General features: G+C 50.5%; 7 protein-coding genes across 7 annotated transcripts; 2 read left to right on the top strand and 5 right to left on the bottom strand.

Annotated features, from left to right (window-relative positions):
* Positions 1-25: 25 nt before the first annotated feature.
* Positions 26-1,799, top strand: AA0111_g10835 (hypothetical protein; the record flags this gene model as incomplete). Its single annotated transcript, XM_028644632.1, has 3 exons — positions 26-163; positions 210-687; positions 739-1,799. The coding sequence occupies 3 exons, from the start codon at positions 26-28 to the stop codon at positions 1,797-1,799; spliced, it is 1,677 nt and encodes a 558-aa protein (XP_028501530.1).
* Positions 1,800-4,571: 2,772 nt separating this feature from the next.
* AA0111_g10834 (hypothetical protein) lies at positions 4,572-5,579 on the bottom strand (the record flags this gene model as incomplete). Its single annotated transcript, XM_028644631.1, has 1 exon — positions 4,572-5,579. The coding sequence occupies one exon, from the start codon at positions 5,577-5,579 to the stop codon at positions 4,572-4,574; it is 1,008 nt and encodes a 335-aa protein (XP_028501574.1).
* Positions 5,580-6,633: 1,054 nt separating this feature from the next.
* AA0111_g10833 (hypothetical protein) lies at positions 6,634-7,737 on the bottom strand (the record flags this gene model as incomplete). Its single annotated transcript, XM_028644630.1, has 3 exons — positions 6,634-7,238; positions 7,304-7,609; positions 7,659-7,737. 3 exons carry the CDS (start codon positions 7,735-7,737, stop codon positions 6,634-6,636), a joined length of 990 nt encoding a protein of 329 aa, XP_028501527.1.
* A 1,100-nt stretch (positions 7,738-8,837) lies between these two features.
* AA0111_g10832 (hypothetical protein) lies at positions 8,838-9,215 on the bottom strand (the record flags this gene model as incomplete). The annotated part of the gene is made up of 1 exon (XM_028644629.1): positions 8,838-9,215. The coding sequence occupies one exon, from the start codon at positions 9,213-9,215 to the stop codon at positions 8,838-8,840; it is 378 nt and encodes a 125-aa protein (XP_028501550.1).
* Positions 9,216-9,716: 501 nt separating this feature from the next.
* AA0111_g10831 (hypothetical protein) lies at positions 9,717-11,309 on the bottom strand (the record flags this gene model as incomplete). Its single annotated transcript, XM_028644628.1, has 1 exon — positions 9,717-11,309. The coding sequence occupies one exon, from the start codon at positions 11,307-11,309 to the stop codon at positions 9,717-9,719; it is 1,593 nt and encodes a 530-aa protein (XP_028501551.1).
* A 189-nt stretch (positions 11,310-11,498) lies between these two features.
* Positions 11,499-12,046, top strand: AA0111_g10830 (hypothetical protein; the record flags this gene model as incomplete). The annotated part of the gene is made up of 2 exons (XM_028644627.1): positions 11,499-11,531; positions 11,579-12,046. The coding sequence occupies 2 exons, from the start codon at positions 11,499-11,501 to the stop codon at positions 12,044-12,046; spliced, it is 501 nt and encodes a 166-aa protein (XP_028501528.1).
* A 54-nt stretch (positions 12,047-12,100) lies between these two features.
* AA0111_g10829 (hypothetical protein) lies at positions 12,101-13,432 on the bottom strand (the record flags this gene model as incomplete). The annotated part of the gene is made up of 4 exons (XM_028644625.1): positions 12,101-12,307; positions 12,358-12,982; positions 13,040-13,098; positions 13,163-13,432. The coding sequence occupies 4 exons, from the start codon at positions 13,430-13,432 to the stop codon at positions 12,101-12,103; spliced, it is 1,161 nt and encodes a 386-aa protein (XP_028501517.1).
* Between the last annotated feature and the right edge of the window lie 157 nt (positions 13,433-13,589).

The following is a 13,589-nucleotide window of genomic DNA, read 5'->3' as shown; positions in this document are numbered from 1 at the left end:
CTTGTTCCATCGACTACAGCACAAGATGGGTGGCCATGCCTTCAAAGGACTATACTGTCCGCGCATCTCCCCAGTTGTCTACAACAAGGTCAAAGCACAGGTAACCGCTGTGTTGCAGACCGTCTTCGCACAAGTCGTTGTGCCAACTGAAATGCCTGGCAAGGTATAAACATGTCTCACATATATACTGTATTTCCTGACAACGACAGGATGATTTCGGTGACGTCGACTTTCTGGTCTGCGAGCCTCTACACTCTCGATACAGCACCTCGATCGACGACTTTCCCTGGCAGAGCACCGTATGTCTCATTAAAGAAGTTCTTGATACTACCCACGGACGCCGGGGCTATCTCACCCCAGATTGCATGTACTTTGCCATTGATGCTCCCCACGGTGAAGGAAACTACTTTGTTCAGATCGACGTCAAGGTCTGCTTCAAGCCCGAGCTGTTTCGTTGGTGCCACTTTGAGCTCAATTACGCAAGTAATAGCAAGATCATCGGAAGTATGGTGAAGCCACTGGGTCTTACAATCGACCTGGAAGGTATGCACATCCGCGTTGAAGAGGTTGAAGCGACAAACTTTCCTGGAAGCATGGTGTGGATTAGCAAGGATCCGAAGGATGCGCTGCGGGCCGTAGGTTTGGATCGGAGGATACTGAACGCTGGCTTCAAGAGCAAGAACGAGAGTGGGTCTTACAAGTCATAATGTGACGCGCGCAAGCTAATCGTGATGATAGTCTACAAACACTTTGCCAGCTCTTGGCTCTTCCACCCGGGTCACTTCGCCGCACGACTGGCTGAGGAGAAGTACAACGGCCGGCTCGAAGATCGCGCGCCACATTGGACGCCGTTCATCAAAGAATGGGTTCCTAAGCATTACCCCGGATATTTTCTCAACGAACGCGTTGCAGGATTGGAGGACAACGATAGCCAAACTGGCGAGCACGTCGACGATGATCTTCAATTATGGTATAAGCATACCAGGGCAGCTGTCCGCGACAAGGTCTTCACCATGTTTCCTCACATTGCAACCGAATACTACATCAAGCGCGCCGCCTGGGCCAAAGAATGCGAGGAGCAGAGACTACGAGATTTCATCACTAATACCATACCAACCAGCATCGATGGATGGACCAGCGATGTTTCTCGACCTACCATCGTTGTCAAGCACCAACAGTCCATCACTCCTGATCTCTTACCTGCGATGATCGGCGAGATGACACCACCTTCAACACCGCCCCTCACGCCGAGCTTATCCATCGCTACCACATCTACGATACCCTGCTCACCTGTCTCGTCATTCTTCCCTCCCCTCTCCTCTACCCATCCCCAAGATGTACCAGTCTACACCGATGCCCTTCCACGCACACCACCAGTGTCATTCACACCGCATCCACCACCAGCTAACATGTCGCCCTCAGCTAAGCTACTCTGTCTCTTCCGTTGGACATTGTTCGACCCCGACACTGGTACCCTTTCACTCGCTACTACGCCGCGCGAGAAGAACCTCCAGATGCAGTGGACAGATGTAACGTATGCCGGTGCGACAGATGATGACATCTTGCGGTGGGCGGAGAAAATGTGGTGGTGTATCTGGGTGAGGCAGGCGGCGGTCAACTATGTGGGTATGTGGAAGAGGAGATTTGAGAAGGAGGATAGCAAGAAGACGAGAGAAGTGGAGAGCGAGAAGGACGTAGAGTTGAAGGAGGTACCAAAGGTAGAGGTCGTGGAAGACAGACCGGAGAAGGTTAGAGGGAGGCTGAACAGGTTGAATGCGGGGTTGGTGTCTTTGGGATAGTCGTTTTGAGACATCACCAAAAGTGTCCATTAGTCAAATTCTGCGTTTGCGTACAATACTGGCATCAATCAAGGCAGAAAGAAGGGATGTTCTGGTTGTCGCTTTGCATGTCACGTTCAATATTATCTTACAAGTCACGTCTGTCATTGAACAGTATTGTGCGCCAGATGAGGCTAGCGTGCAAGTCACGTTGTGAGAAGGCTGAGACCCCACCTTGTGAAGGTCGAACATTGAAAAGGACACCATACAATGCGCACATTGCATCGGTAGCCATGTCTCTGTGTAACGTCTGCAGATCCATTCCATTTCGCAAACTCATCAACAGTGGAGAAGCAGCTGTAGAAGAAGACGGCTTCAAATTCAATTTGGTTGAGCGAACATCACCAAGGTTCTCAGACCACCTTCCTTGGAACGAGCGACGATGCACTATTTCAGAGTTGGTTTCTCGTGCTAAGACTTGTCGACTCTGCGCCAAATTCTTGTCAAGAATTGAGCAACATAGGTGGGTGGAGTGCAGCGATGGTTCCAGAAAATCATCGATATGGGCATGGGAAGAGGCTAAGACGGCCATTTCGCGGAATCTCATGATCTGGGTGGCCCTGTATCCATATGAACACCATACTTGGGCGTACAATATCGAATTGGGTGATCCCCACCGTTCCAAGACTCTTCCGTTAAGCTTCAATCTTGTGAAAACCCTTGGTAAGTTCCATTACCCAAGATACGATGATACCAAACCTGACTGGGTGTTGAAGATAGCGCGTTGACTAGCCCGATTCGGAACGTCGTGTTTCCAGCGACGCTACATCCGAATACATTGCATCGTATGAGATTGTGGCTTGAACAGTGCAACACTAGTCATTCTGAGTGTTCTCATTTGTCAACTAGACTTGTTCCACTACCGACAAGAGTCCTGGACTTGAGCGCGTTGCCTGATCAGAACCAAATGCTTGGAAAGCATCAAAATTGGCGAGAGCTATTCCAGGGAAAGAACTGTAAGCTGTTCCAGACTCTCAATGGTCAGGCAGGCCGTTATGCTGCCTTGAGTTACTGTTGGGGTGCTGACTTACCCTCAAAAACCACTACAATCAATTTGCAAGCACATGAAATCGCTATAGGTTTCAACACATTACCACGAACATTACAGGATGCTATCTTGATAGTGCGATGGCTGGGCATCGAATACATTTGGATTGATTGTCTATGCATACTGCAGGACTCCAAGACAGACTGGGAATACGAATCTGCACGCATGGCAGATGTCTACTCTGATGCATACTTGACTGTCGCTGCTTCGAGAGCAGAGCAGTGTGGAGAGGGATTTCTCGGCCTTCGCACGGTACCCTCTCTGTTTTGTATAGGCATTGAAGATGATGAGGGCTCATTCGTGCTATACTTCCAGGAGATTTCACGTCCAAGAAGTGAGGTCAGTCATTGGCCACACATTGTGTTGCCTACAGTATATTGACATTGTTCAGGAATCACAGCCTTTGGCTCGTCGTGGATGGGCTGCTCAAGAGAGTCTCCTCTCCTTCCGTGTCCTAAGCTTCAATGAAGACCGAATGACGTGGAGGTGCCATCAGATCCATGTAGCTGAGGAGGGAGACGAAGGTGGACCCGAACATCACTCTGCCAAGCGAATTGAATCAATAGCAGATTCCTTAAAACCACTTCTTCCTGGTAGTGGGTTTGAGAAAACTCATTGGGCCCGCTTTATTGAATCATACAGCGCACGCCGAATGACTTATGAGGCCGACACTTTGCCAGCAATATCCGGTATCGCCCAAAGAATTGGTCAAATTACTGGTGATGCATATTGCGCCGGATTATGGATGCGGCACTTCCTGTATGGCCTTCTGTGGAGCCCGGAGATGATACTGGGTTTGCGAGAAGGAGTGGAAGGACTTCCTCAAGCACTGAGAAGACGACATGAATGGATCGCTCCATCATGGTCTTGGGCTTCTATAAAAGGAGGAATCAGGTACCCGTCGTTAGGGGACTCAGAACTTGAGTACTGTGCTTGTCTTGAAGAATGTAGCGTCATTCACCACGGCATTGACCCTTTTGGCGCATTGAAAGAGGGTTTCGCCCGCGTGAAAGGGCCAGTGACACTAGTCACAGACATACAGGCTGAAGAAGAATTTGCACATAGCTTTGGTTCAGGTTGCATGTTTCAGCTAAGCAACGGCACATTGACTGAAGGCACAGTCCTTTTCGACTTTGTTCATCGGACATCTTGCGATGTAATGATGATCACGCCATCTTGGGGCATATGTATCGAGAAGGTCCCACATACAACGAACACATATGTTCGTATTGGCGTTGTTCGCATTCGCAAAATTCCACTGGCCGAAAGAGGACGGCGTGTTCCGATTACTTCAGATCATGTGCCACCACGTTCTGTCATATTGGTTTAGTTGTAGTAGATTGTGGCTCGTGTCGAAGTCTCAGTACCTCTATCACTCTCAGTAGCCTTCTGCTGCGTTAGGTCGTATTGCTGAAACACCCGAATATCATTCTCAAATATTGGTAATTTCTGGTCTTGCTTGTTCGATCTAGATATGCAAACTATAATAGTAAAGCCAGCAATTACGTTGAGGAATTTGTGCCCCGCAGTAGGGACGCGACTGGTCAAATATTGGTAATACCATACCACAGCGTATCACATTGGAGTGTACTATACTACCTGGTCACATCTTCTTGAGCACAGCATTTGGAAGGCCACCGAGCATAGCGTGATCTATGTGATCAGTGACACCGGCAAACGAGGATCTATGCTACTACGGGAAGCAGTATCTTCGAAGCGCTATTTCCTCCGTAGTGTATAGTATGTGTGGCATTCTTCCATTGCACCAAAGTCTTACCAACTCCACGCGCGGCATTGACTGCATATTGCGGAAACGATGCCCCAGCAATCAATAACCGGATCTGACAACCCTTTGTAAACCTATGCGCACAATCTTTGAGACGCAGAATCAGCGTTCGAGCTTCACTTTTCGCGCTTAGTCGTCTGTAAGTTTCCGTTATGTTATGTGATCGTCCTTTCGCATCAACTTCGCTGACACGAACAAGCAGATCTACATCTAGATTGTCGCTTGCGTGGTTCAACTGCACGATGATCTTGCCTGCAACCTCAACATCATTTTCGAGAGGTTCGGTCGTGAAGGTAAGAACGTCTGAGCGGGCTGCTAGCGCAGTATCGTCGGCACTTCCTCCACCTAGAAGCAGGAGATTACCTCCTACGGTCGGCGTGGGGTCTTTCGGATCAAAGACAAATGATGACAATCCTTCCTCAGTCGCTTTTGGAGTTGTCAAACGCTGACCAGATCCAAGATACCACTCCAGTACGACTGTCAGTGGTGGCCAAGCCGCTTCGTGCCGCCACTCCTTCGCTCCAGTAACGAAGTATTGGACCAGACTCTCTTGCGCTTGAACACTCCGCTTTGCGAGATGCTGTTCGGTCCAGTTGTGTGACTGCTTGTGTACTTCGGCCTGCATACCGACTTGAGTATGGTTCCAAGGGCCCGTCATTAGCGCAACATCCGTACCGCGCTCATTCAGTCGCGCGTACTGGCGCAAAGTCTGCGGCGCAAAAACATCGTACCACCCGCCTACGAGTAGAATCGGAATATTCGCCCGCTCGAGCGCCTGCTCAAAGTTCATCTTCTCGTAAAATGGATCCCTCGTATCGATATACGGATGGTCAACCACATGCTCCATCCATGGCGCCTGACCATCAAAATGGTGCTTGATGCTTTTTGCAAGATCCGGTCCACGCATCATAGGCTGCATTCTTTTCATCGTGCTCCATCTTCTTCTCATGTTGCCAATCCCTGTTTCTTCCTGATGCAAGACATTATACGCCCAAGCCACCCATTCCAACGAGAGCGATCCCGTACCCCACAACTGCTGGCCGAAGTTATGAGATGCGCAATGTATCACTGCAGCTACCATGTCGCTTGGTGGATCCTTCGAAAGAGCCCACTGCACATAAACTAGGTAGGAACCTCCCAGTGTCGCAAACGATCCGGTATACCAACTTTGCTGTCGCATCCATTCTACTACTGCTTTCCCATCTTCCTCTTCATTCTGCCAGGGTACGAACTTGCTTCCTGAACCGAAGGTACCTCGGCAGCTCACAAAGAGGCAATTGTAGCCTCGTGCTGCGTAGGGCCGCGCACCGAGCAACGCGAAAAGAATGCTGCGCCCGTATGAACAGCGGATTAGAATGGTACCTGCGGCCTTTTGATCTTGAGCGAGAAGAGGTTGATAGATGTCTGCTGCGAGCTCAAATGTCTCGGTCGATGTGGATATCGGAATGCGCGTAGGGGTCGTTGTATACGAGCATGTTTCCCGAGGTAGTCCTAGTTGTCGCGCGATGAGACGGTCGAGGAGAGTGGCTACTAAGCCGCGTTTTTTCGCCATAGTACAGTAAAGTGAGGGAAAAGAAACCGTGTGAATGAATGTGCTTCGGTGGAGCGCTTTCTATGATTCTCATCTGACTGGCGATGAGTACAGCATAGCATCCGAACAGCACCATCCGTCCAATCCGGTCGGCCCGGCCTGGTTTGAAAGAGTGACACGATGGATACGGAGTCCAACATGCTACTGTGGTAAGCGAAGTTACTCTTTCGGTCTCGGTTTCGCACTCGCTGTGAACGAATCAGGTCGATCCTTGGCTCCGAGAATCCCAGGCATAGTGCTGTAAGCAGGCAACCTGTGTCGTAGCAGCCTTTCTTCATTTGTCCACCATGCTCTTGTCGATCTATTGCGCAGAGCAAAGCGGACCGAGCCGTAAGATCGTTATGGCTTCGACTATAGCGAAGGTACCTTTTTACGGTATCGAGATCTCCAACCTGGGGGCTCCTCTCATGTTCCTTAGTCGGTTTGAGTTAGAGACAATTTCAGGGTCCAATATCCACCACCAGTCTTTGAAGACGGCTTGTCCGACTTCCCAACCCTTTACATCAATCCCCTGTTCATTCGCATCAGATACAACACGAAGTCCCTCCGACTCGTCATCGATACTATACAACAGCCGCATGATGGCCATGGAACCTCTCGCGATGGGCGGTCTGAGCTGATCAGGCTGGCTGAAAAGACAGATAAGCTTTGTCCTGACAGATGGCCAAGGAAGAACATCTATCATCGGATTGTGTGGCAATAGGAGCTGTGCTTCCGTTGGGCGTAAGTTCTCGGGCAGGTCTTCTAAAGGGACAGAAAGTTTCGACACGTCTAGAACCCGTTTTATGGTGAGATCCAAAAGCTCATCTCCAAGACCAAGCATCTGTGCAATACGTAAGGAGATCTCCATAGTTTTGAGGCCTGGGATGTCGATGATATGATCTGATGGGAAGGTGAACTGGGAAGTTTCGAGATCTTGGAGTTCTGCTAATACTTGTGAATCAAGTGTTGAAGTATCGCTCTGAGCACCACTCGCTATAAACCAAGTCAGTAGACACAATTATAGCAGGAAGCATAACTGCAAACTAGCTAGGGCATACCATAAGTTAGACCAGGGCTAATCCCGAACTGATCGCCTACATATGACGACGAGATTGCCGATGGGTTGAAGGTCATATCGTACTGTGCAAGGCTCATATAAGACGGATCGACTGCTGTATTTCCGAAATCCTGATACGGATCGTAAAGGGGATTGTTGCCAAGTTTGACGGTGCCGCATGGTTCCGGTGCTGGAGGCTTTGTCGAGTGCTGAAGTTGTCCCTCTCTATTTAGACCATGTGCTACGTTCGTACTGCTAACTTGAAGTATCGTTTCCAAGGATCGCAGTCGCTCTCGCTTACGTTGACCTGGACAGGGTAAGGATCAGATAGGAAGTAATATGCGTGGACATCTTACGGTATCTTCGTTGGGCGAGCACGTTGAGAACTCGCTTGCGATCCGGACCCTGCGGAACGGGGACATCTTGAGACGACATTATGTTTCCCGTTATGCTGGAGCTGAATACACGAGATTCAGATGCGTGTGGAAGGATGATCACGCAGGGTGGTGGAGGAGAGGCTGGGTCCAAGTTTTGGCCCCGCTCTAATTAGGGACGCCTTACCCTTTTCGTCGTGAGCATAACGTTATGGTGGCGGCTTGGCATACAAGCAGTACGTGCATCAGGTAACAGTAATCGAACAGGCCAATTTATAAGTGCGACTTGGTGAGCTTAGATTTGACATACCATCACATCTTTCTATTCACCTCTAGAATCTCTACCCAAACTCGAAAGCTCAAAAACTTGATCGCCAAAAGATGTCACCTCACACACCCTCGCTCCAAGGAGCAGATCCTTCCACTTCAGGCAACGTCATTCGCAACGCTTTTGCTTTCGAATCCGCTGTTACAGTCGCTGTCGGCTCTTACTTCCTGTTCTTTCCGCGTCATTACCTGGGTCGAATGTTGGGTACTGCTGCTACTCAAATCACGACAACAGCAGTACAAATGACCCAGCAATATGGTGCTGCCAACATTTTCGTCGGTGGCGCAGTCGGCCTCTATGTGTCCAACAATAGAGCCGCAGTCGAATCGCGCAAGATGGTGTATCGATATATACTAGGCTGGGAATTGTTGTTCGTGCCAGTCGTGGTATGCCAAGCGCTCATGATGGAGGGAGGCATCCCGAAGAGCTCGTTGCTAGCTACAGCGGGGCAGTTCGTGCCATTTATAGCATGGGGGCTTTTGTACTTCTCTGCAAGCCTGAGTGGTTTGAAAGTTATCAAGACAGGAAGAAGGCGGAGTAGGAGAGCTAAGTTGAAGAGATTGTGTAAACAGGTGTGGAGGAATCATTGGGTGGAGTATACTTATAGTATTACTAATGTCCTTCTCTACTCATTCATTCCATCAGAACTTTTGTCGACTAGCATCATAGTCTCCTAGAATCTTGTTCGAGACAATCACCGTACTAACCAATATGGCTATTCTTGACCTTTGCATTCTATTCCCTTATTTTTCCAAGGTTGCCTTTATCTCTCTCAGCTTTTGTATCGCATCGCTATTAGCAGAGCGCCAGACCCTCTCTTCCTTAAGAGCTTGTTATGACTTCTTAAGGTCTTGTTCTACCTTCTTGTTGCTCATCTTCTTGTCATAGAGATCAGCATCGAGGCGTTCCTCCTTGGCAGTCGACGATTTGAGCTTGGCGGCCAGCGTCTTGATCTCTGCGGTCAGTGCTTCTTCCACTTTCTTGTTCCTCATCTTCTCATTATAAAGATCTGCCACCGAGGTTTTCTTATCGGCGGCCGCCGTTTTGAGCTTAGCAGCTAGCGTCTTGATCTCGGCAGCCTGTGCATCAACCTCCGCAGTCAGCGTAGCTCTCATCGTAGCTCGATCGTTGTCAAGAAGTTCTAGTTGTTGTAGTAGTTCAAACTGCAGCGCGCTAGTAGCTTCCCGATTGCGCGACCTTACGTTTCGCATCTACTTAGGTTTAGTTGACGTAGTCACCCCGTGCGGCATGTGTGGGCGGCTTACATGGTCGGGTTCGTGTAGCATACCACGAGCGGCCTATACGCCATCTTGCGGTGGCTGATTAGTCCGGGTTGTCTGTTGCCTAGGTGAAAGAATGGGTGGCGCCATGGTTGTAGGGGGTTATCTTTTAATATGTTGTTGGATAGTCAATACAAAGTGTTGATGGAAGTCAGAGAAGGATTGAAAGAGATGGATGAGAGATGGATGAGAGATGGAAGAGAGAGGTAGCAGAGAGGTATTATCTATGCTATGAAAGCGGTATCAGAACAGGTGTGAGAGAAAGAGGTGAGGTTGTAAAGCTAGCAAACGTAGCCTCACCGTATCGGGCTATAGGTAAAAGAGCAATGGACGAACCAGGGCAATTCAGAGCGTTTGCACACAGAAAGCTCAAGCAGTATCATGACCTACTATGAAGAATGCAGTCGTTGCTATCAGAGGTAATAGAGACAATCACCTCAGCCCATCCATCTCCAAGCTGACATTATCCGCTCTTGACCCATACACACCCCCATCCAAGATCCACTGCTCGTTATCATCGTTATCATCCTGCACCCTCCGCCACGTCTGCTTTCTCTCACCCCCAGTCTCCTTCCCTTTACTCTCCATACCCTCTTCAACCTTGAACGTCGGCCTAATCAACCCCCCAAGTAACGGATTCCTACTAAACGCCCCACCACCACTACTCAACCCATTCCCTTCTCTCGGGCGCTGCTGCATCTCCTCAACGGGCTCCTCCTCACTCTCCGGCGTGACAGGCCGTTCCGCCGCCGCCATCCGCCTAACCAATTTCTTGCCGCTCAAATCAATACTAGCTACAACCTTCCTCTTCTCGTACTCTGGTCTCGCATTCCAATCCTGCTCTCGCAGCGCCTTCTGTTGCCGCTTGAGCTGCATAGCGCGTTCCTGAGGACTAGCCCACATGCTCAATCCGGCGGTCGTCGTTTCAAAATCCGCAGCTTCGTCGTGGACCTGCGTTCGCTTGGCATTCTGTGCTTGGAAAGCGAGAAGTTTGTCTCTGTGCTGTTTCGCTCGAACTAGTTTCTCGTTCTCGGATTCGACGTCCGAGGCGGGGTTTGAGGATACAGGGGTATTTGAGGACCTAGGGGTGGAGAAGGGGCGGGGAGCAAGGGAAACGTCTGCGCGCTTTTGAGTAGCGTTGTTGGCGGCCATTTTCTCTTTTCCGCGTTCTTCGCGGAGGACGCGTACCATGGATTGGATGTCTTGGGCGCTGAAGAGGGCGGAGTTGCAGAATGTGCATGGGCCGATGCCTTCTTTTACGCATATGATTTTCCCGCAATTGAGGCAGTTTGGTGCGGCCTCGAGCAATGGATGTCTGGTAGCCATGCAGTTGCATTTCCGCTTACTGTTATCTTGTGAGGCAAGGGTGGGGTTCGTTTGGATTTCGAGCGCCCTGATTGCAGATTCCAGATCATTGAGTGCCGTAGAAGCACCGTGCATAGGCGTTCCGCCTGTAACATTGATCTTTGCCTTGGCTTTTGGTTTCGTGTCAGAGATCAGTTGGCCCGGAAGTTTCTTCGACGCTGGCGGAGCAGGTGAGACAGCACGAGATTTGGGAGTTGACGTCCCCGATGACGTAGTGGTATTGAAGGTCGGTAACTGTAACCCATCAGGTTGTTCCAAGCTGAATTTGGCAGCTTTCGACTTTGAGCTACCGGCCATGTAGTCTTCTTCATCTTTCTTGAGATATGCACCCGCCACGTTTCCATAGTTCTCTGGCTGACGTGGTGGCGGGAGTTTGTTCAAAGCGGGCTTCTTCTTCTTTGGCTTGGCCCGCGGCACTTCTGAGATATCATTTGATGACTGAACCGGGGCAGAACTAGCGGAAGCTTTCGGTTTTCTCCGGTTATTGAACGAAGTGATAAACTCGAGTGCTTGTGGGCTGTCTCCCAGAAGGTTCTGCAGATGTTCCGCCGAGTCTTTTGGCGATAGCGATTCTGTATACGATATTATCTGCTTCAGCGACTCGTCATCAAGAGGCAGAAGCTTTGATAGCTGCGGTAATGCCCAGGTTGAGAGATCCATATCTTGTTGTTGGGGTTATGATTCCCGGAGGTCAGAACAGTCGGTTGGTTGTGATTCATCACTCAGCGCTAGTGATGGTGGCGCAGGCATGTGTGGCTGGTGGGACGGGCCGTGCTCCAGTTCACATGGAATTCGTAGCTGGCAGGGAGCTGCCATCAAAGTCCTCACACTCTCTCCCCCACATTCACCATGGCCACCGACGTCGCACTTGATACCACTATCGTAGGTCTACCTGCTCGTGCTACAGACAATCCTGTTAACCAGAGCAGGGCACCATCGTCGTCGAACTCTACCACGACCATGCGCCCAAGACATGCAAAAACTTCTCTACGCTCGCGCAGCGCAACTACTTCAACGGCTTGATCTTCCACCGCATAATCCCAAACTTCATGATACAAGGAGGCGATCCCACAGGCACCGGTCGAGGCGGTGAATCCATCTACGGCGAAAAGTTCGAAGACGAAATCACCCCTCAGCTCAAGCACACGGGTGCAGGCATTCTCAGCATGGCCAATTCCGGGCCTAATACCAATGGCTCGCAGTTCTTCATCACGCTGGCGCCGACTCCGTGGTTGGACGGCAAGCATACCATATTCGGAAGGGTCAAGAGCGGGATGCAGATCGTGAAGAAGCTAGGGTTGGTCAAGACAGACAAGGAAGATCGCCCTGTCGAGGAGGTCAAGATCATCAAGGCATATCTGGTTGACGACGGAGCCTTTGCGATGCAGCGGTACTAGCATGTGGTGGGAACAGACACAGCATGCGCATTGAATAAATACTCATACATCCTACTAGTTCAACGCTCCATTCGGATGGATCAACACCTTCGTATACCCCTCGATCCTCTTATCAAACTTCTCGTACGCCGTCGGCGCCTCGTCGATGTTAATCTCGTGCGACACAACGAAACTCGGCTTGGCCTTGCCCGATACGATCATGTCGCGCAAATACCTATTGTACGCCTTCACATTGCACTGCCCAGTACCGAGGTGCAATCCCTGACGTTGTTAGTAATGGGCATCCAGCCACAAGACACGGACAGGCATACCTTTTCGAACAGCTTGCCGAATGAGATGAGAATCTGGCCTTTCTTGCTCTGTTCATCGGGCGCGCCTGGGTCGGCTGGCACATACAGACCTGGAATACCCAAGCCACCCGTTGGTCGCGTCACCATGATTAGCTGGTCCAGCACGATGTTTGGTTTCTCTTTGCTGCCTGAGGCGTCCACAGCCTGGTACCCGACCGCGTCGACTGCGCGATCTACCATACCGTCGTTGAGCTTGATGATCTGTTCAACGGGATCGCTCTTCTTAAAGTCAACGGGAATGCATCCAATCTTTTCCGCAGCTGCCAGCCGTTCAGGCACTGTGTCGACTACAAAGACCTTGCTGGCGCCTCGCAGGATCCCGCTATACGCTGCCATCAGGCCGACAGGACCTGCGCCGAACACCGCCACGCTTTCACCGGACTGGAATCCGGCGAGCACAAGTCCATGCCATCCTGTTGGGAATATGTCTGCGAGTAGTATAAAGTCGGCTTCGTGCTCGGTGCCTTTGGGTAACTTCAATGCGTTGAAGTCGGCAAATGGGACGCGGAGGTATTGCGCTTGGCCGCCTTGATACGGGCCCATGGCTACGTAGCCGTAGGCTCCACCGGCAAAGCCCGGGTTCACTCTGTCCACACATTAGGACTTCCTCGTTCCCCCCCTGCTGCAGAAAAGCCCGACTTACCCAGTACAAAAAGCCGTTTTGCCTTCTTCGCAGTTGCGACACCTACCGTCGGCGACGTTCTTCGCACCATCATATCAGCATTTGCACTCTTACACATGCGCGTCCCGGAGCACGTATACTCACAAATGGCAACACGATCCTATCACCCTTCTCCAATAGTGTCACACCCGATCCGACTTCGATAATGGTACCCATATTCTCATGACCGAACACGAGACCGGCTTCTGCTGCCGTGCGCCCTTGGTACATGTGTAGGTCTGAACCGCAGATAGCTGCCGTTGTGACCTTGACAATCACATCGTCGGGGTGCTGGATCTTGGGCAGCTCGACGTCCTTGACCGAGACCTTGAATGGTCCTTCGTAATGCACCGCCTTCATCTTCTCGCCGGACATGTCTGAATGATATTATGCGCGTCGTGTTCAAGACCAAAGAATCGTGAGCCTGTTGCGACAGGAATTGGTGTACGTGTGTTCTGTTGCAAAGAGAAGGGAGTTGGATTGCGCGTCAAAGCCTTACTGTACGAGAGCCGGGTCGGATTGGACCCAATGT

This window comes from Alternaria arborescens, assembly GCF_004154835.1.
Source record: "Alternaria arborescens strain FERA 675 chromosome Unknown contig_40, whole genome shotgun sequence".
In the NCBI taxonomy this organism is placed as follows: domain Eukaryota; kingdom Fungi; phylum Ascomycota; class Dothideomycetes; order Pleosporales; family Pleosporaceae; genus Alternaria; species Alternaria arborescens.
This window is presented reverse-complemented; position numbering and strand designations above follow the sequence as displayed.